Source organism: Capsaspora owczarzaki, assembly GCF_000151315.2.
Source record: "Capsaspora owczarzaki ATCC 30864 unplaced genomic scaffold supercont2.1, whole genome shotgun sequence".
Lineage (NCBI taxonomy): Eukaryota > Filasterea > Ministeriida > Capsasporidae > Capsaspora > Capsaspora owczarzaki.
The window spans coordinates 1463684-1485381 of record NW_011887292.1 but is presented as its reverse complement, the minus strand read 5'-3'; the positions used below and the strand labels follow the sequence as shown (position 1 = coordinate 1485381).

General features: G+C 57.6%; 6 protein-coding genes across 6 annotated transcripts; 3 read left to right on the top strand and 3 right to left on the bottom strand.

Moving 5' to 3' along the window:
• The first annotated feature begins 177 nt into the window (after positions 1-177).
• On the top strand, positions 178-3069 carry CAOG_00445 (apurinic/apyrimidinic endonuclease 2). Its single transcript, XM_004365259.2, has 4 exons — positions 178-995; positions 1095-1455; positions 1536-1605; positions 1731-3069. The coding sequence occupies exons 1-4, from the start codon at positions 230-232 to the stop codon at positions 2760-2762; spliced, it is 2229 nt and encodes a 742-aa protein (XP_004365316.2). The 5' UTR covers positions 178-229; the 3' UTR covers positions 2763-3069.
• On the bottom strand, positions 2789-4887 carry CAOG_00444 (hypothetical protein; the record flags this gene model as incomplete). Its single annotated transcript, XM_004365258.2, has 3 exons — positions 2789-3014; positions 3120-4559; positions 4657-4887. 3 exons carry the CDS (start codon positions 4885-4887, stop codon positions 2835-2837), a joined length of 1851 nt encoding a protein of 616 aa, XP_004365315.1. The 3' UTR covers positions 2789-2834.
• A 112-nt stretch (positions 4888-4999) lies between these two features.
• Positions 5000-8036, bottom strand: CAOG_08408 (hypothetical protein). Its single transcript, XM_011271677.1, has 2 exons — positions 6751-8036; positions 5000-6629 (listed from the first exon to the last, which is right to left on the bottom strand). The coding sequence occupies exons 1-2, from the start codon at positions 7935-7937 to the stop codon at positions 5111-5113; spliced, it is 2706 nt and encodes a 901-aa protein (XP_011269979.1). The 5' UTR covers positions 7938-8036; the 3' UTR covers positions 5000-5110.
• On the bottom strand, positions 8036-17828 carry CAOG_08407 (hypothetical protein). The gene is made up of 2 exons (XM_011271676.1): positions 17694-17828; positions 8036-16313 (listed from the first exon to the last, which is right to left on the bottom strand). The coding sequence occupies exons 1-2, from the start codon at positions 17793-17795 to the stop codon at positions 8301-8303; spliced, it is 8115 nt and encodes a 2704-aa protein (XP_011269978.1). The 5' UTR covers positions 17796-17828; the 3' UTR covers positions 8036-8300.
• Positions 17829-18227: 399 nt separating this feature from the next.
• Positions 18228-19930, top strand: CAOG_00441 (RAB geranylgeranyl transferase b subunit). The gene is made up of 2 exons (XM_004365255.2): positions 18228-18251; positions 18430-19930. Exons 1-2 carry the CDS (start codon positions 18249-18251, stop codon positions 19738-19740), a joined length of 1314 nt encoding a protein of 437 aa, XP_004365312.2. The 5' UTR covers positions 18228-18248; the 3' UTR covers positions 19741-19930.
• A 257-nt stretch (positions 19931-20187) lies between these two features.
• Positions 20188-21265, top strand: CAOG_00440 (ribosomal protein L18ae). Its single transcript, XM_004365254.2, has 2 exons — positions 20188-20234; positions 20660-21265. The coding sequence occupies exons 1-2, from the start codon at positions 20217-20219 to the stop codon at positions 21164-21166; spliced, it is 525 nt and encodes a 174-aa protein (XP_004365311.1). The 5' UTR covers positions 20188-20216; the 3' UTR covers positions 21167-21265.
• The last annotated feature ends 433 nt before the right edge of the window (positions 21266-21698 follow it).

Below are 21698 nucleotides of genomic sequence, written 5' to 3'. Positions count from 1 at the left end.
AACTGGTGGTGCTGGTGAGGACGAAACCGAGCAAAGCCAGGACTTGTTTAACTTGGAGACTCTTTGTCTGACAATCCGCTGCTGCGATGGTGGTGACAGGGATGATGGCATTGGACAGGCTTTTGGTACCCACCGGTGCTCACTCACTCTGAACCAAAACGAAAAAGGGTGCTCAGTCCTCTTTGGCAAAGAAACAGACAAAACGAAACGCCCGCCAGCGATCGAGACCATGGCCGATGGGCAGCCGCGCCCGCTCATTGCGACATTCAACATCAATGGCCTGCGTGCAGTCACAGGTCGCACGGCGCTGACCAGCTTTCTGCGAGAACGGCGTGCTGCTGCTGCTGCTGCTGCTGGAGCGGGGCTGGGTGCGTCGGGATTGGATGCGCCAGATCCGAAACAGACCGGCCTTGGACGACCGGCTTCATCGCTTGCAGTTGCAGCCAACGGCAGCGAGGCCGTCCAGTCCTTGAACGGCGCGGCGTTGGCGGAAGCGGCGTTGGCGGACGCGCCGACCGACCAGCATTCACTCGTTGTGCCGCGCACGAACTTGCGTGAAGGCGAGTCTCAGAGCCTCGGCGCCGACGCCGCTGACGCCGCTGATGCCACTGATGCCACTGATGCCAGCGGGGTGCCCGAGTCCATTGGGGGCGACTCGCTGTCCGAGACAACAGCCAGATGGCCGGCGCAGCCTCCCAGCAGCGAGTCAAGTTTGAAACAACCGACTCCGACTCTGCCGGCCGCCTCAGCCTCGTCCTCGCCTCCTGGCTTGCTGGGACTCGGGCGCTCGCTCGATGGAGCACAGGCATCTGGTTTTGGCCCTGTGCGCTCGCAGCGATCGTCCTTGTTGTTTCAGCTGCTTGACGCGCTTCAGGCCGACATTGTGTGCTTTCAAGAGACCAAGCTCACTGCCGCCCAAGTCACGGAAGAGATGGCACTCGTTGACGGCTATGATGCATTCTTCTCGTTCTCGATTGCCAAGGATGGTTACTCAGGTGCGTCCTGGTGGATGATGCAGTTCTCCTTCGTCAACTGGGCTGACTGGTGTTCTTTTTGGCGCTTTCTGTTGGTGGGGGGGGAGGGGCTGCTCACAGGCGTCGTTACTTACTGCAAGAAAGGAATTGCAACTCCCATTGCGGCGCAAGATGGATTGACTGGCCGTCGCGTGGTCAAACCCCCCGAACCTAGTTCGGCCTCCGTCACGTCCGTCCCATTGCAAACTGGCGATGTGATCAAACCGGACGGGCTATTGCCCGATTACTCTGATATGGATCCAACAGTCCTGGATGCTTTGGACTCGGAAGGCCGATGCGTGGTGACTGACCACGACCGTTTTGTGCTGTTCAATCTCTACTGTCCTCGCGCCGACTCGGCGGAAGGCGAGCGCATGACTTTCAAGCAAGAGTTTTATCGCGTGTTGCAGTTGCGCGTAAACGCACTCCGCACTGCTGGTCGGTAAGGGGCAAATCTCTGGCGGTTTTTGTTTTGATGTGTAGAAAGGGACCTGGGATGGCTCATTGGCTTTTCTCCATCAGGTGCGTGATTGTTGCTGGCGATTTTAATTTGACTCACAGACGCATTGATCATTGCGATCCCGAGAACTATGTAAGTGCTTTCATCTCCCTTAGTTTTTAGAGTTTTAGAAAGTGGCACAAAAAAAAGTCTCTGACTCCAATCTCCTCTGCCTCCCTCCCCGCGTTCCTGACACTCGTGCTCGCTGTCACTTGCAGACCACCGATGATGGATCTGTCGACTTTGAAGCCCATCCTTCTCGACGTTGGATGGAGTCCTTTCTTGCTGAAGGTCGCGTTGACTGCTTTCGCCATTTCCACCCGTTGCTGTCGTCGCGTTATACGTGCTGGCGAGTGGATACGCGCGCTAGAGAAACAAACTATGGCACACGGATTGACTACATTGTGACCGACCAAGCGCTTTTGCCAGACATTTCCGGGTGCTACCACCTGACACGCTTTCCTGGATCCGATCACTGTCCTGTGGTCATTACAGCTGCACCAACACTACGGCTTACAATTCCGCAGCGCAATCCACCAAAGTTATGCGCTCGCTACTTGCCCGGAATGGGCGGCAAGACTGTGCAGCTCACGTCGTTCTACCGCGCCAAGCGGTCCCACCCAGACGCTGATGAGGAGCCTTCCGACGTTGTCCCGCCTCAACCGCCGCAGCACCTTCAGTCCGTGTCGGCATTCGCATCCCAATCAACGAGACCTGCATCCCCTCAAGTCCCTCTTCCTCCTCCTCCTCCTCCTCCAAAGCGAGCGCGCTCGTCATCAACGCCACCGTCCGTTGTTGCACCCACTGGACCCAAGCAAAAGTCGCTGTCTGCCTTCTTTGGATCTGCCAAATCCACCTCAGCGGCGCCAGTTGCGTTCAAAGCGTCTCCTCCTCCTCCTTCCGTCAAACCTGAAAATTCCCTAGTCAGCACTCCATCAAACGCTTCGAGTCGCAGCTCATCCTCTTCTCCTTTGCCTGCTGCTCTGAGTGACTGTGGGGCGGACCTCACGCCTAGCGAACTCGCGGCTATTACCGCCGCAACACAGTCGGCCGCCAAAACGGCTTGGAAGCAAATGCTGCGTGGCCCAGCCCCACCACCTCGCTGCACTGGCCATGGCGAGCCATGCGTCGAGCGCACCGTCAAGAACGGTTCGGCTCAAAACATTGGGCGCAAGTTCTACGTCTGCGGTCGACCGAAGGGACATACAAACAATCCCGAAGCGAGTTGCAACTTTTTCAAGTGGATTTGAACCTCATGGAGCATTCAAAAAAAAGTACAAGTGAGGTATTATTTGACTGTGGGTTGTTGAAAAGCATCATGACTACGAATCGCTCTGGTTTGGCTTGTGCTGCTGCTTCGGGTCCATCAACATGAGCAAACGAAATAACCCAGCCGCTTCGCGAACCTTGCTAAACTCGATGCAGAAGGCTTGCACGGGCACAAAGATATCCGCCACATCCACAATCTTGTTTCGGATGAGCGAGTCTAGAAACACGCAAACCTACACCACCAAAAATTCATGTCCAAAGCGCAAGTCAAAAGATTAGACACTCTCGCATCGCATTGATCAAACACAAACACGACGCCAATGTGACCATCTACTCACAAGTCGAACGTGATGCTGCTGGGAGTTCTTGTCGGGAAAGTTCTCGCACTGATGCATACAATTGGAAATGTACAAGTGAATGTACGCAGCAGGAAGATCCACAGTGGTGATGAGCCGATTGACCACCTCCATCGAGTGAAGCGTAATCTTTGTGTTCACGAGGGTAGAAAAGTAGTCTGTGGCCTGACTTGAAGACATGAGCTTCAGCAGCACTTCAAGGGCAATATCCGGGTTGTGTTGCACGAGATCAGGTAGCTTTGAAGGTGTCAGGCCGAGAAGGTAAACACACTTTGGGTGCGTCCTCAGCTCGGACAGGACCTGTTGCTGCTGCTGGAGCGTCAAAGGGCCGGTGGACGCCTTACTCATCAAAACACGAAGCTTGGCCACGCTCGCATTGTCCACACACATGCGCTCGTCCCACTCCACTTCGTGCGCTTGATCTTCTGGATGCAACCATACAAGCTCGTCGTCATCGCAGGCGAGCAGGGGCGGAACTGGACGCAGAAACGCCGGAGCCAGGGCGGTCGTGGCGAAACTGCCCGACTTTGCACGCAGCAGAAGAGTCTCGGACAGGCTCTGTGCGGCACTCGGAGGTTGCTCAGTAGCGCCGGATGCAAGAGCGGTCGCCGAGTTGGCTGGATGCTTGCCGCTGCCTTTTGTTTTGAGCACAGCGGGGCTGGGGGGAAGGACAACGTCTGGGACCATTGCGGTTGGTGGCAGAACCGACCCACGGGTTGCAACGGTAGCCGCAACCTGTGCCCGAACCAACGGAGCAATGTGCCACAACGCGGCTGCTTGAGCAGCCAAATCGCGCTCTCGCAACTCATCCAGAGCATCCTCCGTGAGCAGTGCGGCCAGCGCAGAATCGCTCAAGAGAGTGGGAGCATGCGCCAGAATGTGCTCGGCAGAGTGTTTGGTCGCGGCCTCCTGGTCCACAAGCAGCAGAATCAGCAACCGAGTCTCAACGTCCGACAACGGCGGAACGGCGCGAGCTGCACCTGCTGCGTCGTGGGCGCGCTGAGCGAGCGGAGGCTCGAGCAACTCGGGCATGAGCGCGCATGCGACCTTGACCAACGGCGTTGCGAGTGCGTCGTCCGAAAAGTACGCGTGTGCCAGATGGATCTTGAGCAGGTCGACTGGAAGCAGTCCGAACGCGGCCAGCGCCTGGTTGTTGCTGCTGTCGTCGGAGCTCGCTGGCACTGGGTTGAGCGGCGACTGGTACGCAGCCATTCCCGTCGTCGCCGCCGGTGTCTTGTTGGTCGCAGTAGCAGCAGCAGCAGCAGCAGCAGCAGCAGCAGCAGCAGCAGCAGTTGTCTGTTGGTCGGACTGGCGCTGCTGCTGCTGCTGTGCTGACGACCACAGCTGGAGCCAAGCGAACGCCAGCAATCGCTCGCGCGGCTGGAGTCCCTCGGCCAGGCTCGGCTCAGCGACCAGTCGCGCCTGTTTGCATCGACACACACACACACACACATAAACAGATCAACTGAGTCACAAAAAAACTCGTAGGAAAAGAGCATCGAGGTCAGAGTCTAGTTACGAGGCTGCTTGTCAACTGGAGCGACGCATCAGCATGAGGATGGGCCTTTGCACTGCTGGGGACAAGTGCAGCCACTTGCTTGGTGTATGCGACATGCAATGACTCGGTCGACTGCAAGAGCGGGCAGACAGTGGACGAAGCAGGCTCAGCGGGCTGCGCTGCGGATTGCTGCTGTTGCTGCTGCTGCTGCTGATGGTGATGGTGTTGCGCTTTGCTCCCCTTTCCCGCCATCAAGAATCGACTGCCAACTCCGACTCGAAATGCAAACAAGAACGCACAAAAAAAAAACCCCCCCGACTGAATGGAAATAGGATGAACAAGACTATCATGATCATGAGGAGTTGTTGTGTTGTAGGTGTATTCAGATTGTCAACCAGTTTGCCTATGGTACAGTATCATTTGTTAACGTGAGCCGAAACGACAGGTGAGATGGTGGTTGGGGGAGGGCGGGCATTCACCGGGCGGCAGAGGCAGGAACTTCAGCCAAGAGCCGAAGCGTCATCAAGGTCGAGTAAATGCCGGCAAACTTGGCAGGAGGCAGTGCTGCGAGGTCGGTGATCGGACCGCTGTCGGCAGGCACGTGCTGCTGAAACGCGAGGAGGGCGGCATTGGCATCCAGGCGCCTCAATTCAAGGGTTTGCTGCACAGTCACCTTGGGTCGGGTGAGCCCTGGCGGCTTGAGGGCGAAAAACTTTGAAAAGAGCACAAACAAGGCGGTTTGAACATCGGGTTGCAGATGGACTCGCAAATCACGGACAATCATCTGGTGAAGTGCACGCCCAGCCAGCGAGTAGTCGTTGGTCGCAGCGGCGGCTTCAATGGCTGCCGCGACCAGCACTCCTGGTGCGCTGGCGACAAAATTGCTGTGTGCCTGCGCCAGGTCGGAGGCAAACCGGATGGCAGCGCGGACCGGAGCCCGAAGGCCTGATGTGCTGGTCGAGGCAGAGTCGAGGCGAGGGCCAGCGTAGGACGGAAGGCGTGCACTCGGATCAAACTCAGACATCCAAGTCAGGAAAATGGGTCGCACGAGGGCATAGCGGTGGTTGTCTGCCAGGACTCGCGCAATGGCGCCACGCAGTACGACACGCTGCACTTCGATCGGGTGAATGCGAACCATGCTGGAGGGCTGTCGACGTTGAAGGAGCTTCTCGCCAAAAATGAAAGCCTTCATGGCCGCGTCCACCGCACCGAGCGCGCCGCAAGCCTGAATCAAACAGCTCATCGTGCTGACATCCAGGATTTCGCGAGACGCATTCGGATCAAACTCTAGTTCGGCGGCTTCATCGACCGTACTCTTCGGGTCAAAGACAGCAAAGTGGTCCTTGGTGATTTGGTGGGCCAGGGCCAGCACCTTGCGGCGATGGCTCTCGAGCACAACGGCGATTGCGCCGGCAGTTGTGGGCTTGACAGCACGCAGCTGACTTTGTCGGTCGGCAGAAATGGTCCCAAACGGGGCGATTCCGAGTCGCTTGAGCTTGGGGTAGTTGGCCGAGAAGTAAATGTTGGCCGCCGTCCAATGCCCAGACACTGCACGAAGCGCGTCGCGGTCGAGTTTGTCCTTGAGTTGACGAGACCGCTCTCCGTCCAGCGCAGCAATAAGGCCGTCAGTTTGCGCAGGAAGCAGCGGCTCGATGGGTGGAAGAGGGGACTCGGGAAAAGCGCTTGCAGCAATGACAGGCATGCGAAGCACGTCTGGGAGCTTGTCTGCCGCCGGGAGCGACGACGGTGGCGCGCCATTCAGCTTGGCCTCCGTGACATGCAAGATCCAGCGATGAATGAAGGCCATCGGCAACTGTGTGTGAATGTAAGAGGCGAGCATGACGAGCTGCACGCGCAGAGACAGCGACCGAATGAGCGGTAGGCAAGTGTCGGCAATGCGTGCCAACGCTTCGAGCACGAGTCGATGCTGTTCGAGGGCTAATATTAACTTGGCAAACAGAGCATCTGCTGGTCGCGTGTACAAGTCCTCGAGGCTTGGCGTGGCCGAAGGAGAGCAAGAATGGGTCAAGTCAGAGACAACAGCAAAACTTGGGTGGAAGAGAGAGCGAGAGAGAGCAACCTCAACAACACACCAAAACCGAGAGTCCGTCTTACCGCATCTCATCGATCTGTTGAGCCAGCCACACTTGGGCGTTGGAGGAAAACACGCGCAAAAGCACGTAAAGATGCGGCGCGTAATGTGGCTTTGCAAATGACTGCAGCACGCTGTGGGCAAGTTCAAACTCCCCAGAGCGGGCAGACAACGCTACGACCTCGATGACTTCGGAGGCCGCAATGGAGGCGTCATGCAAGACGGCTTCTTTGAGCAGTTGTGCAGCAATTTGCGGCTGGTTTGCCTTGCCACAGACCAAAATGGCTGCACGAAGCACAAGACGATCGTACCGCTTCCGCTGCAGGGCTTCGCCATGAAGCGCCAACGATCGTGCGAGCATGTCTGGTGAGTTGCTCGCACCAAGCGCCGAAATGGCCATCGAGTAGGCATACTCGCTTGGCGGCATCTGTTGCTTTTTCATCGCGTTGAGGATTCGGAAGGCAAGGTTTGGGAGCGCATGGTCTGCCGCCTCGGCAATCAGATTGTCATACTCTTCACGCAGTCGTGACGATGGCGGCTGTTTGGCGAGTTTGGCCAACCTCTCCGAGATGCGAGCACTTGGCGAAGCAGTAGTTGCCACGTCTGTCGGAGAGGAATGTTGACTGAGGTCTTCTGCAACTTCTTCTCCATCCATGGAGGTGGGGAAGCTTGTCGGTGGCCAGTTGTTGCGGGCGTCGTTGTCGCTGGTGGAACTGTGAGCTGCATACTTGGCCAGTGTCGCCTGCGCCACGTGCTTTGGCAATTCCTTGAAAGTCTCGCGCGTCGGTGTCACCGTCTGCCTGCGTGGATGACTTGAACTGGAGAACGCAGGTGGCAGCGGCGGCACATGGTGAGCGTTGGTGGCGCGAGGAGATTCCCGCGCGTCTTGGCGATGCGTGTTCCGCGGTGGTGATCCACCTTCGCGACGATCCGACGTGCTCATCGTGGGAGACTTGCTTGGTTGTGTAGCCTGGCGCGGTGATCGGGTCGGGACTGCGCCCAGGTCGTCAAAGACAGGAGCTGAATCCACAGCCGCAGCCCTGCGCGACGACGAGGAGGATGGCTTGATCGCCGCAGTCGACATCCACCGACAGTCAGCTGGCTGAGATGCATTGCGTCGCGCGTGAAGCACAGCAGTCAACAGCTCGGAGTGACAAGCGGCGGATTGGGTGGATTGTCGTGACGACCACGACCACCCTCGCGTCAGCATTGTCCAAACTGCCAAGCGTGTTGTGTGTGTGAGTGTGCACGCGCACAATGTGGTTTTGTGGCAACAAGCAAGTAGTAGAGTGGACAACTAAGCACTACAGAGAAGATCCAATTGTACTGGGACACACCAAACAGGGAAGAAATCAATTTCATTTCGGCATCACTCAAAACAAAACAGCTCATCCACCAAAAAAAAAGCACAAAAGCAAACAACCACAAATACAGGTAGTCAAAAAACATGCAAGGGGGGAAAAAAGAAACAAACAGAAAAAGTAATCACCACGAAACAAAGTACACTTGGGAGCAAAACAAGACCAACGGGGGAAAAAAAAAATCAACCAATCTCAACCAAGATGCTCGTGTTTTACTTCTTCTTCTTGTCCTTCTTCTTGTCCTTTTCGGGTGTAGCGGCATCGGTGGAAGCAGCAGCAGCAGCAGCAGCACCAGACTCGTCATCCTCCTTCTTGGCCTTGAAGAGGTTGAGGTTGATGGAGCGACGCTTGGACTTCTTGTCGTCGCCAGTCACGACGGCCAGAGCAGCGGCACGGACCTGCTCGTCATCGGTCTTGGCAAAGTCGACAGAGCCATCGGGGTTGGTCGGCAGCGGGGCAACAACGGGGGCGGGGGCGGGCGTGGACGACGAGGACTCCTGGGGCTCACTGACGGTAACAGTGGCCTGGGGTCCAGCAGCGGACGCGGTGGGCTCTGCAGCCGACTCGCTTGTTGATGCCGACGACGACTCGGCAGGGGCGGCGGCAGCGGGGACAGCTGCAGCATCAGAGCCGCGACCCTTCTTGGCCTTCTTCTCCTCCTTGGCGCGACGGTCGGCCTCCTCCTTCTCGGCCTTGGCCTTCTTGTCGGCTTCCTTCTTTTCGGCCTTGGCCTTCTTGTCGGCTTCTTCCTTCTCGGCCTTGGCCTTCTTGTCGGCCTCCTCCTTCTCGGCCTTGGCCTTCTTGTCGGCCTCCTTCAGAGCCTTCTTGTCGGCGCCCTTCTTGTCGGGCGAGGCAATGCCAGCCTTGTCGAGGTTGGTCGCGGAGCCGTTGGGCGACTCGACCGAGGTCGTCGAAGTGCTGGACGCGGAAGCGAGCTGGGCACGGCGATTCGCCTCCTCTTGCTGGGCGCGGCGCTCAGCCTCCTCCTCAGCAGCCTTGCGAGCAGCAGCCTCTTCGGCAGCCTTGCGCTCGGTTTCGGCCTGACGAGCCTTGCGCTCGTTCTCGGCTTGGACAAGCGCCTCGGCCTCAGCCTGGGCCTTGCGCTCAGCCTCCTCTTGGGCCTTGCGCTCCTGCTCCTCGCGGATGCGAGCCTCCTCGGCCTCGCGGGCCTGAGCCTCGGCCTCCTCCTTGGCCTTGCGCTCGGCCTCCTCACGGGCACGACGATCAGCCTCTTCCTTGGCCTTACGCTCGGCTTCTTCACGTGCCTTGCGCTCAGCCTCCTCACGGGCAACGCGCTCAGCCTCTTCCTTGGCCTTGCGTTCGCCCTCTTCCTTGGCCTTGCGCTCTGCCTCCTCTTGGGCCTTGCGCTCGGCAGCCTCGCGGGCAACGCGCTCAATGTCCTCACGCTCCTTGCGCTCAGCCTCCTCGCGCTGCTCGCGAGCCTTGCGCTCGGCCTCAGCCTTCAAAGCACGCTCGGCTTCTTCGCGCTCTGCACGCTCGCGCTTCTCCTGCTCCTCGCGGGCCTTGCGCTCGGCATCCTCGCGTGCCTTGCGCTCACGGTCCTCGCGGGCGCGTGTCTCGGCGGCTTGACGCTGGGCCTCCTCCTTGGCGGCCTTGGCCACAGCCTCGGCGTCAAGGCGAGCCTTGCGCTCGGCCTCCTTCTGGGAGCGAGCAACGCGCTCGTTCGCACGGGCGTCCTTGCGGGCCTTCTGGCGGCCGTCACGGTTGGCAGCAACCTCGGCGGCACTCTGCTCGCGACGCTGGGCGTCCTCGTGGCGCGAAGCCTCCTCCTTGGCATCAGACTCCTTCTCGATCTTGGCAAAGGCATCAGCCTCGTCCTGTCGCTCCTTGCGGGCCTGCGACTGGGTGAACATGTGGTCGATGAAGGTCTGGTAGTCGAGCTTCTCAGAGTCGTTCTGGTACGGCTTCATGTGTTGCAAGCAGTACTGGGCGGTCTTTGCGCCAAGACCCTCGGTAATCTGACGCTTGGTGACGAACGGCTGATCGCCGGCCATCTGCTTGAAGGCAGTAACAATGTCGTCCTGGCTCGTCGCATTGGTGGTCTCGCGGCGAATCATAAAGTCAATGTACTCCTCCTTGTTGACGTTGCCGTCGCGGTTGGAGTCGACCTGCTGGATGATCTTCTCGAACGCCTCGTCGGAACCGCCGTCCTTGGGCTGTTGGACATCGTAGCCTTGAGCAATGAGGCAGCCGCGGAACTCGGCATAGTCCAGCGTGCCAGACTTGTTGCGGTCAAAGTGGTTGAACGTGGTCTCAAACTCACGGAGCTGAGCTTCGGTGACACCCTTGTTGTTGCGCGCGTCAATCTGCTGCTTGACATTGTACTTCATACGGTTGGCAAGCTGGTCGAGCTGATCGATTTGCTGAGCAAGCGAAACGGGCGTGTGCTCGGTGTGCGGGTTGTTGAAGATGCGCTCCTCCTCGAGCTTGTGGCCGAGAACCTCAACCTCCTTGTGGGCGGCGGAGAGCGTGGCGACAGACTTGTGGCGCTCCTCGATCGACTTGAGCTGCTCGTCGAGGCTGCCAGAGCCCTCAACCAGCGAGGCGCGGATGGCAACCACCTGCTGACCAAGAGCGTTGGCCTTCTGGGCAAACTCCTTGCGCAGCTGCTCGTTCTTCTCCTGGCGCTTGGTCTCAGTGTTGAGAGCCTCAAAGCGCGTGTCGATGAGCTTGAGGAAGTCGGCATGCTTCTCAGTGAGCTGGTTGATCGTGTAGGGAGTGTAAGGGTTGTTCGACACGCCCTGGCCGCTCAGCTGGCCCTGGAGATCGGTGAGGACCTTCAGGTCGGCAGCAATTTGCTCGCGAGAATCGCGGTGGCGCAAATCTTCCGTCTTGAGAGCCTCAACCTCAGCCAGGTCGTTGACACGGACAGACTCGGACAAGTCTTCCTCGGCATTCTCGAGTCGGTTGTAGAAGACACCAGCGTTCTTGGCAAAGAGAAGCATGAGCTCGTCGAGCTCTTGGAAGCGCTTCTGCTCGCTGGCGAGCTTGTCGGTGCGCTTTTGCACGCTGTCGCGGTGGGTGTTCCACTGAGTCAGAACAGCGCCATGGTGCTCCTGAACGGCAGCGCTGTCCTTGTGCGAGGCGGCAACGAGCTGGTCCTTGAAGGTGCCAAGGTCATCCACACGGCTCTGGAAGGCGTCCTGGACGACAACATAGTCGCCGTGGCGCTTGGCCAAGAACTTGACGGAAACCAAGTCACGGCCGTAGTCGGTCGACGAGGCGTGCTGGTCGTGAGCCTTGATCCAGGCCGAGATGGCGTCGGCAGCGTTGTTGAACTGGTGGAACTTGAGGGCGTCGTCGAGACGGCTGCGGCGCTTGAGCGACAGATCGCCGAGAACGGCCAGGCCGTTTTCGACGCTTTCCATGCGCGAAGCAATGGCAGGCGCCTGGTAGTGGCCCTGCTGCAGCAGACGCTCGCCAATGGCGAGAATGCTCTTGACGTGCTCCTGGTGGACACCAAGATCGGCAGTAAACTCGTCGTGCTTGCGAACGAGCGCGGCGGTGGCCGGGAGCGAGTCGCCGTGATCGTTCGACTGGAGCAGTGCCTGGCGATCCTTGACCCACGACTCCTCCTCGTCGAGCTCGGCGTTGAAGCGCAAAAAGTCGACAGTCTCGTCAAGCTTGGCGCCACGGTCGGCAGCCTTCTGCTTGAGCGCGTTCCACTTGGTCTGGACATCGTCAACCTTGGCGTTGATCGACTCGGCAGATTCGGGAACAGCGGCGGCGAGCTCACGGCCCTTGCTCGAGACGCCGTCCACGCTGGGCTGGTGAGCAGAGAGCTCAGCCTCAAAGGCAATGTGCTTCTTCTGCAGGCTCTGGGCGGAAGTCTGGTTTTTGCCATAGTCGGTGCTGGCGGCAACGTTGTCCTTCTCGCCAATCCAGGCAAGCTCGTCGTCGACGTCGCGGGCAAAGCGATGCAGCTCAATGACGTAATCCAGCTTCTTCTTGCGGCCGTCAGCAAGCGGAGGCAGCTCGGCAAAGCGGGCAGAAATGGCGTCAGCGCGAGCTTGGATGGCGGGCGCGTCAGAGACGTTCTTCTCGGCGAGGGACTTGGCAAGCGCCTGGAGCTCCTGAATAGCCGGCTCGTGGCTGGCAATCTCGCGGTCGACGCGCTTGACCTCGTCGAGAAGGGCAGTCGAGCCAGTGAGGTCCTTGCCAACGTCCTCGTTGCGGAGGGCAGTGGCAGCCTCATCCAGCCAGACGTCAATGTCCTTGGCGGCCTTGGCAAACGCCTGGGCTTCGCCAGCTTCGCGAATGCGCTGGGCCTTGGCGGCAGCAGCGGCGACCAGGTTGTCAAAGTCCTGGCCGAGGGCAGCGCTGTCGTCGCCGAGCGCGCCAGTGCCGGGCATGCCGGTGGCAGCAAGCTCGTCAGCGGCCTTGCGAACAGCATCGATGCGGTCGCGGTTGGCGTCAAGCTCGGCTTGGAAGACCTCCAGGCGCTTGAGGCGATCGGCAACATCCGCGTCGCTCACAACGCCGTCCTGGCTCGGGGGAAGGTCGAGCGAGGAGGAGGACTGGAGTTTGTCGTCCACCCACTGCTGGGCGTCAGCAAGGTCCTTGGCAACCTGCTGCATGCGGAGCATACCGGCAAGATCCTGGGCGTGCTGGTCGGCGTGCGCCTTGAGGGCGGCAAACTTGGCGAGGACATCGTCGCGACGAGTGTCAATGCTGGACGCATCGTAGTGCTTCTCGTCGCCAAGACGCTTGGCGTGCGTGTCGAGGCGGGCAACAGTCTCTTCCTCGGTGGCAATGGCGCGACGAAGCTCGTCGTTGCGGCGGATCATGAGACGGACAGCCTCGAGCGAGTCGGCAATGCTGTTGCGCTGGCGCGAGAGCTGGGTCTCTTCTCCGGCAATCCAATCGTCAATCTGGTCGGCATCGCGGTAGAAGATGTGCAGGTCGCGGCACTGGCCGAGCTTGTGTGCCTGAGTGGCCCACTGCTGGCCAAGCTTGTCCTGCTCGGCATGGATGCGGTCGAGCTGAGCCTGGATGTCAGCCTTGGCGAAATGGTCGGCGGCAATCAGCTCGGCGCCCGTCTCGTCGAGAGCCTTGACCGAGTCGGCGTTGGCGTTCATCTTGCCCTTGCGCTCCTGGTGCTTGGAAAGCATGGCCTCAGCACGGACCAGATCCTTGGCAAGCTCCTCGGCCGCCATAACGGCGGAAATGTTGCTCATGAACGAGGTGATATCGCGAGCGCGGGCCAAGAACTCCTGGAGGCTCAGTGCGGCAGCCAGCTGGTCACGGCGAGCGTCGGACTTGGCGCTGAGAGCAGCCCAAGCGTCGTTGAGCTCCTTCTGGCTCTCGCGAACGGCGGCAACCTGCTCGGCGGGGCGGTCTGCGTCGTTGGTGAGGTTGTCTGCAAGCTCGTTGAGGTTGCCAATCTTGTTCTTGATGGCATCGAGGTCGCGCTCCAGAGCCTCGTGACGGCGCTGCAGCTCTTGCACAGAGCCAATGTCGGTGCCGACGTCAGCGCTGCCCAGGGCGGCATCCTTGGACGCCATGCGGGACTTGGTCTCGTCGACCTCGCGGCCAAACTGCTCAACGCCACGGGCGCCTTGCAGACGGTCCTTGTTGGCGGCGGCAAGCTCCTTGAGCTTGTTGAAGCGATCGTTCAGCTCGGCCTGACGGGCAGCCACCTTCTCGGACTCGGGATGCTCCTCCTTGGTCAGACCATCGCCAAGAGAGTTGACGCGGTCGACGCGGTCTGTGCCAGCAGCCAAGTCTTGGTCGAGCTTGTCAAACTTGCGCTGGAAGGCCTCAATGTGCTCAAGATCGTGGGGAATGTTCTCCGAGCGAGCAATGTCCTCCTTGGCCTGCAAGAAGCGCTCCAGGCCGTCAGCCTCACGCTCGAACGTGTGCAGGCGAAGAGCGTTGACCAGGCGTTGACGACGCGCGCCAGCAGCCTCCTTGAGGTTGTTGTACTGGTCGTCGATGGCGCCCTGGCGGTCAGAGATGATGTCCTTGGACGGGTGGTTGTCCGCGCCAAGCGAGTTGCTCTGCTGCTGGAGGCCACCAATGCTCTGGCTGTACGCGTTGATTGCAGCCTCGTGGGCGTCGTGCTTCTTGATGAGGGCCTCAGTGCTCTCGACGTCCTTGCCAAGGTCGCCCGAGTTGACAACGGACTCTTGCTCAAAGAGCCACGACTCGGCCTCAGTGGCATCGGCGTGGTACTGCTCGGCACGAACAGCGTCGTCAAGAAGCTTGGCGCGCTGCGCGGAAAGCTCCTTCAGGTGCTTCCACTGCGCCTCAACGTCGTCGCTCGTCTTCTTGACCTGTTGGTCGTGAGCGTCATTGGTGCCCGACAGCAGGGCGGCGCCGGCAGCAACAACTTGGTGAATGCGCGGCTCGTGGCCGTTGACCTCAACCTCAAAGGCAGCGTGCCTCTGGCGGTAGTTGCGGGCCGAAGTCAGGTCGGAGCCAACGTCGGTGGAGGCGGCGGTGGGCTCGCGGTCGGCAATCCAGGCAAGTTCGTCCTGGGCGTCAACCTCAAAGCGGCGAGCGGCCAGGGCTTGCTCGAGACGCTTGCGACGGTCGGCAAGCTGCTTGAGCACCTCGGCGTGCAGGGCTTCAAGAGCAGCCTGGCGCTCGGCAACCTCGGCGGCGTTCGCAGGCTGGACGTGCGAGTGCTCAGTGTTTCCGATCGCGTTCGAGCGAGCGCGCAGGTCGGTGATTTGGACCTGGCCCTGGCGCGCAACCTCCTCCTCAGTCTGGCGCAGGTCGTCAAGCAGCTTGGTGACAGAGTCGACGTCGCGGCCAAGGAGGTCGGAGGTGGCGACAATCTGTGCCTCGCGCAGGGTGGCATCGGCATCGTCGGCGTCGCTGTGGTAGTGGCACACCAGGCCACTGGCATCGAGGGCATCGCGGTTTTTGGCCAGAAGGGCGTCGAGCTCGTTGAACTTTTGGCCGACTGCCGCGTCACGTGCGGCAATCTCGGCGCGAGCGTGGTACTTGCCGTCGGCAAGCTCCTCGGCGAGATCGGTGAGAGAGTCGACGTGGTCCTCGTGCGCGCGAACGTCCGTGTCGATCGAGTCGAGCTTGGCGGACAGACCGCGGACGGCGTGCAAGTCCTTCGAGGCGGTGGCAGCAGCATTGGTCGTCTCGACATCTTGGAGCTGGCGAGTCGACTCGGCCAGCCATTGCTCGCGGAGACCAGCCTTGCGGTTGAAGCGCTGGGCGAGGTGCTCCAGACGCTCTTGGCGGGCAATCTCCTTGTGGAGAGCTTGCTCGTGCTCGTGCTCGGAGCGCTCGAGCTTGGTCCAGGCCTTGTTGACATCGCGGACGCTCTTGCCACCCGGAGGCACGTACTCGATGAGACCGCGCGAGCGCAGCTTGGTCTGAATGTCAAACAGCTGGACTTCGAGGTTGCTCTTTTCAGTGTACTTGCCAGGCTTCTCCTCCTTGAGGTACTGCGAGAACTGGGTGGTGCTGCCCTGGAGCAAGGGCAGCGTGTCGGGGAAGTCACGCGAATCGAGACGCTCGCGCTTGGCCTGAATCCAGGCAAGAAGATCCGTGGCCATCTTCTCGTACTGCTCCTGCATGGCGTCAATCTCGGCGAGGAAATCGACAACGTTGCCAACACGACCGGCAGCAAGGCCCTCGTCCTTGTGCGAGTTAAAGTAGTGGTACAGCGCAGCCACGTACGTCATGATGGAGCGCTCGTCAGGGCGGTCAACGTTCACGTCCTCGACGTCGAGCAGCTTGGCAACGCCAAACTCCTTGTCGCAGATATCAAAGGCCTTGTTGAGGTTGGCGACGGGGTCGCCGCTCGACAGAGCGTTAAAGTCAAGCAGGTCGGGGCGGTGCTTGTGAATCAGGGCATTAAAGGCAAGACCGTTGCTCCACGACTTTGAAAAGTCTTGGACGTTCACGCCGGGGTAGCCAGCCGTCTTGCGTTGGCACCACAAGAGCAGGGCCTCCTTGGCAGAGAGCGCTTCCATGCTAATGTCTTGGATTTGGAAACGAAGAATGATGGTCCAAATCAGACCGAGCGTGAGCTTGCCGTTACCGTCGACAAGATCTTCCGGGCCAATGTTTTCCATCGTAATCTTGCGCTTCAGGTAGTCGAGCACCGAGCGCATGTTGCTCATCAAGTGCACACGCATCTTGCCCTTCTCGGGGCGAGCCTGTGTGTCGCCGCTGATAATCTCGAGCAGCTTGAGGAGCTTTGTGCCATCACGCAGATCCATGTACAGATCGTCGCACTAGAAGGAGAAAAATGGAGCATGTCGAGAATTCGGGATGATTGGGGGGGGAGAGAGAGAGAGAGAGAGAGAGAGAGAGAGAGGGAGGGAAGGTGAGTACAAGAACAATCAAACATGAAAAGAACAAAACGAACAAAAGAGAAAAAAAGAAAAAATACAGTATTGATCGGTCTCAAATCTGACCATCTGAACATAGTCTTTTGCTTTTGATTTTCACCAGATCGGATACTCTCAGCCACATGTCATATTTGTACGTGACAGGGCATGTACCGCAACAAAGAACTTGTGGGTTTTTTGGTTGCTGCATATTTGCAGTTTGTTTCGTTTGCTCGCTCATTCTCAACCATTTCATATTGTGGCAAAGTGGCATAGTTGCCACCATCGTTGCAAAAAAAAAAATTCGTTTTTGCAGAGGAAAGTGTGATGAATGCAAGCGAAACAAAAGACAACGAAAGAGCTCAAAAGCAAGATCTGTTGAAAAAAAAAAAAAGGTTGGCACTGAAAAAAATGCCTCTTTTTTTTTTTTTTTTTTTTTTTGGAAATGACAACATCGAAACACTTTTTTTTATTTTTTTATTTCCACAATCCCGATCTTCACTGCAGCATTGTGATGTTGTTCTGCTGCTTTTCGCTGGCCAGGGATGCACCAAGCCAACGGAACACAATCGGTCTCATTGCTGTCGCTCCTATGCCATCCGCGTGCTCAACCGCGAGTGGCCCCCTGGCAACAGCAGCACAGCCGCAATGCGATGGCTTTGGACGTTCTTTTTTTTTTTTCTTTTTTTTTTTTTTCGTTATTGCCATTTTCAATTTTTGAATAAAAACGAGTTTTGTTAAAAAAAAAATGAATAAAAAAACGAAAAATAAAATGTAAATCTCTTTGCTAGATCTGCCCGTTGTGCCTTCGAAAGGAGGACCCGCGAGCCATGCGATCGGGATGTCTGTGGCTACCACTCCACTCCACTCCCTCGCTCTCTCTACTCTGATGCTCCGTGGCTCTGCCATCGTTGGCGTTTGAGGTCGAAAGCGATTCGCATTTTGCTCAATGATGCATTTTTTTTTTCCCCTCCTTTTTTCGTGGTTTTTTTTTTTTTTTTTCGGGTCTCGGCGAGCCGTTTCTTTGCGCATGCGCTGCAGCCATGGCTCGGGCTCGATCGTCAGTCGCCCCCGAGCGCATGGAGTGGCGAGATGAATGCGAGCACAGCCATCCAGCGTGCATGCGCCGGCCGCCGCGCTCAGGTCGTCCACGCACCATGCCCTGCGCGAAGAATGTTCGCTCACAGTTGAAAGCGAAGCACACACATGATTCTTTTTCTTTTTTTTCTTTTTTTTTCTTCTTCTTCTTCTCATTACTCATCGGCTTTGCATGGCTTGTCGTACCTTGAGGCCGACCTTGGCGAGATGCATGTTCACCCACTTGGTGAAGGTCTTCTTTTGCACGAGGGTGCGATCCGCGCCGAGTTCCTTGATGCGAGAATCCATGGCGTTGGGAAATTAATTCAAGTTGAAAAAAAATCAAAAAAGAAGAGTGCTTTGTTCAAAGAAAAATACAAAATAACTTCACATCTCTTGGAGGTCTGAATCCGATGGTCATCCGAGAGCTCTCGATGCGTACATTGCACGGACAAAACAGCAACAGCAATCGCAAGGAACCAGCAAAGGAGCGGGTGAGGCGCACCGCTGCCTTGAAATCCTGCAGCAATCGGGATTTTTTTTTTTTTTTTTTTTTTTTTTTGGTTCTGAGGTGCTGATTTGTCAAAGTTGACACTTGCGAAAATCGGCCAAATCGTGGTAGTTTGTACAAGACGATGATGCATCCATTCACCAACAAGAAACACTTTGAATACTTTGACGATGACTCAAAATCCAACATTGCAGCAAAACCGAAATTCGACACAGAAAAAACGCACAGTCTTTTGACACTCCACGGTCCAAATGGTGCGTCATACAATTTCACATCATGCTGGTGCTCCGTCAACCGACAAGCAATGCACTCGGATGTGAACAGATCGCATTGGATGTTCTTTTTGGTGGTTTGCTGCCCAAAGTGAACACTGTGACTGTGACTGTGGCTTTGGCTGACATGATGATTGCACTTGCACTTTGTGTGTGACAGGCGTCGTACGAGAGCAAAGACGCCACGCTGCCATCCACAATCCACCCATTGCTCTTGAAGAAGCATGTCGAGTTCCTGGTTGGCTACACGCCTGCGAACAACCCGTACGAGTATGCCGTCACAGAGCACCTGCGCATGAACGGCATGTTCTGGTCGCTGACGGCGCTCGACCTGATGGGGGCGCTCGACCAGATGGACCGCGAGGCTATTGTTACATTTGTGCGCGACTGCCAGCACCGAAACCCGCCAGCGCCCTTTGCAGAGCTGGAGGCGAGCGAGGCGCTGAGGAGCCGCACAGTTGATGCCTCTCATGCGACCGCTGCTGCCGCTGCATCGCTCCCGAGCCAGGCATTGCCCAATGCGCCAGACACAAACACAGGGGTTGGCAGCGATGCAACCCCTTCCACGGACGCACGCACAAACGCAGCACAGGAAGCAGCTCGCCAAAAGTACGTCAAGCAGCTCGTCGCCGCCTCGGCTTCTCAGCGAGGAGGCTTTGGTGCAAGTATTGGTCACGATGCGCATGTTCTGTCGACGCTGTCTGCTGTGCAAATTCTGTGCTTGTTCGACCGACTGGACGCGATTGACGAGGAAGCCACGGTGGCGTTTGTTGCGTCGCTGCAGCAGCCGGACGGCTCGTTTGTCGGCGACGTCTGGGGCGAGGTGGACACGCGGTTCTCGTTGTGTGCGATGGCATGTCTGTCTCTCCTTGGAAGACTCGACGCCATTGACGTCCAGGCTGCCGTCCGGTTTATTCAATCAACGGCCAACTTTGACGGCGGCTTTGGTCGTGTGCCGGGCTCCGAGTCTCACGCCTCGCAAGTGTACGTGTGTCTTGGTGCTCTGACGATTGCTGGAGCCGTGGATGCGTGCGTCGATCGCGATCAGCTGGGCTGGTGGCTCGCAGAGAGACAGTTGCCCAAATCCGGCGGGTTGAACGGCCGCCCCGAGAAGCTGCCCGATGTGTGCTACTCGTGGTGGGTGCTGTCGTCCATGTGCATGCTGGACCGACTGCAGTGGATTGATGCCGAGCGACTCGCCAAGTTCATTCTCGCTTGCCAGGACGATGTTGCTGGTGGCATTGCCGATCGTCCGGATGACATGAGCGATCCCTACCACACCGTCTTTGGTCTGGCAGGCTTGTCCCTGCTTGCCCGTCTGGGTGCTCCGGATGCCAAGGTGCAATCCGACCAGGAAGGCGTGGTGGGTGTCAGCGCGGGTTTGGCAATCAAGCCGGTCAACTCTGTCTACTGCCTGCCTCAAGATGTCATCGACCGGGTCATGCAACGCAACAAGGATCGACGAAAGTGAATGTGTTCATGCTGGCTGGGCCTGTTGTTGTTGTTGTTGTTGGTTTTTTTCCGAGTTGCCAAAGTGCCAAATTGCTCAAGCGATTGTCTGGTTTTTGGTGTTGCGAGGCCCCACAAGTCGCCAAACTCGCGCCCCAACCTCGTGTGTCCTTGCAACTACAACAAGAATAAATGTACAGGTTACACTCGAAGGTAGAGAATGGGTACGAGCAATAAACCGTGTCTGAAGGGACGTTGACAACCAAACCTGCCGTCCTGCCTCTCAACAACCAACGTACACCTCTTCTGAGGTTGACCGTTCTAACTCGATCAATTTCTACAGCTTAGACATACAGGCGCAGGTTTTCCTCGGCTGATGGAAAATAATGATTGGCAAATCCAATGGAACAAAAAAAAAACCAAAAATTACTAAAGAAAAAAAAAAACTCAACCGATTTGGTCGAGGCGTCTCTGTTCGCTCTCTCTTGTTCCTTAATCATGCGTGTCACCGGCGCTGTAAGTTGTCCAATCCGATGCACATCGACCTGCTATATCGGATTAGAGGCTGGGGAGTGGTATTGCGACGCCAGATGACGGCGAAAGGGCCGTGGCAAGTGGGGGAGACAGTGCGGTCGCCGGAACTTGGTCTTGCTGGACAGCTTTTGAAAGCCTTGCCCGCGTCTTGGTGCTTGCACGCTCGCCGTGTGGGCCCCACTCTCCCGATCAGCACGCGCTTTTGGAAGTGCTGGGTGCCGGCTCGCCGTCGCAGGGGCTCGCTGGACGGTGGCTGCGATGCGATAGAAAGCCGTTTGCACTGGAGCGCCACTTTTTTTTTTTTTCTTTTGGCTTTTTTTGCCTTCCCCCGACCCACCCCATGTCTTGTTTCACACGACACTCACGCTGGACGTGGACGTGGTTGCCTTGGCTTTCCCCCCTTGCAGCTCCGTCAGTTCGAGATCATCGGCCGCAAGCTCCCCACCGAGAAGGAGCCGGTCACCAAGCTCTACCGCATGAAGATTTTCGCCCCCAACGACATCGTTGCTCGCTCGCGCTTCTGGTACTTCCTCTCCAAGCTCCGCAAGTTCAAGAAGACCTCCGGCGAGGTCGTCTCTTGCTCTGAGATCCACGAGAAGAAGCCCAAGACCATCAAGAACTTTGGCGTCTGGGCTCGCTACGACTCGCGCTCATACCACCACAACATGTACAAGGAGTTCCGTGACCTCACCATCGCTGGCGCCGTCACCTCGTGCTACCGCGATATGGCTGCCCGCCACCGCGTCCGTGGCCGCTCCCTGCACATCATCAAGGCTGCCGAGATCCCCGCCGCCAAGTGCCGCCGTGTCGCTGTCACCCAGTTCCACGACAACGCGCTCAAGTTCCCCCTGCCCCACCGCGTCCTCAAGTCCAAGGCAAAGTTCCTTGCCAAGCGCCCCCACACCTTCTTCTAAATGTCGTGCTCTGCGGCTTTTTCTGCTTTGCTTGTCGTTTTGGCGATTTCACCCCCAGTTGGTATAACAATACAACAGGAAGCACAAATTTTCAAATCATTCCGAGTCTCACAACCACTTGATTTTAACTTTTGCATCTTTTTGTGTCTGTGATGGAGATTGCGTTTATGGGAGGTTTGAATAACTGCCATCCAAATCCATTCATTCTTTTTTTCTTCGTTTTTGTAAAGGTGTGTGACTTTGATGATCATGCGCAGAGCTGCCTCCCCCCGTCTCCTTGCTTCTCCTTATTCGACACACATTCTACAATGCTGATCTTTGCTGCGGCTCACTGTAGTCGCTGGGGAGCCGAGTCGTGTGAGCTTTTGTGCTGGTCTGTCGCGACTTGTTTTTGTTTTTCTGTTTTTTGCATCGTTCCATGTGCTTTTTTGTTGTTGTTGATACTCTGCTCTTTCCCCCCCCCCCCGCACGCTGCTTTTCTGGTCTTGCTGCTCTCTTGTCTGTGGGTGTCGCTGCTCGACCATCAAGCAAG

What these genes read in the sequence shown, in the direction of transcription:
- CAOG_00445 (XM_004365259.2), top strand. Translation starts at nt 230, where the DNA reads ATGGCCGATGGGCAGCCGCGCCCGCTCATTGCGACATTCAACATCAAT. An exon ending in TGCCAAGGATGGTTACTCAG is followed by an intron (nt 996 to 1,094) that starts GTGCGTCCTGGT and finishes GGCTGCTCACAG; the next exon opens with GCGTCGTTACTTACTGCAAG. An exon ending in ATTGCGATCCCGAGAACTAT is followed by an intron (nt 1,606 to 1,730) that starts GTAAGTGCTTTC and finishes TGTCACTTGCAG; the next exon opens with ACCACCGATGATGGATCTGT.
- CAOG_08408 (XM_011271677.1), bottom strand. Translation starts at nt 7,937, where the DNA reads ATGCTGACGCGAGGGTGGTCGTGGTCGTCACGACAATCCACCCAATCC. An exon ending in CAACAGATCGATGAGATGCG is followed by an intron (nt 6,630 to 6,750) that starts GTAAGACGGACT and finishes GGCCACGCCAAG; the next exon opens with CCTCGAGGACTTGTACACGC.
- CAOG_08407 (XM_011271676.1), bottom strand. Translation starts at nt 17,795, where the DNA reads ATGGATTCTCGCATCAAGGAACTCGGCGCGGATCGCACCCTCGTGCAA. An exon ending in TCGCCAAGGTCGGCCTCAAG is followed by an intron (nt 16,314 to 17,693) that starts GTACGACAAGCC and finishes TTCTCCTTCTAG; the next exon opens with TGCGACGATCTGTACATGGA.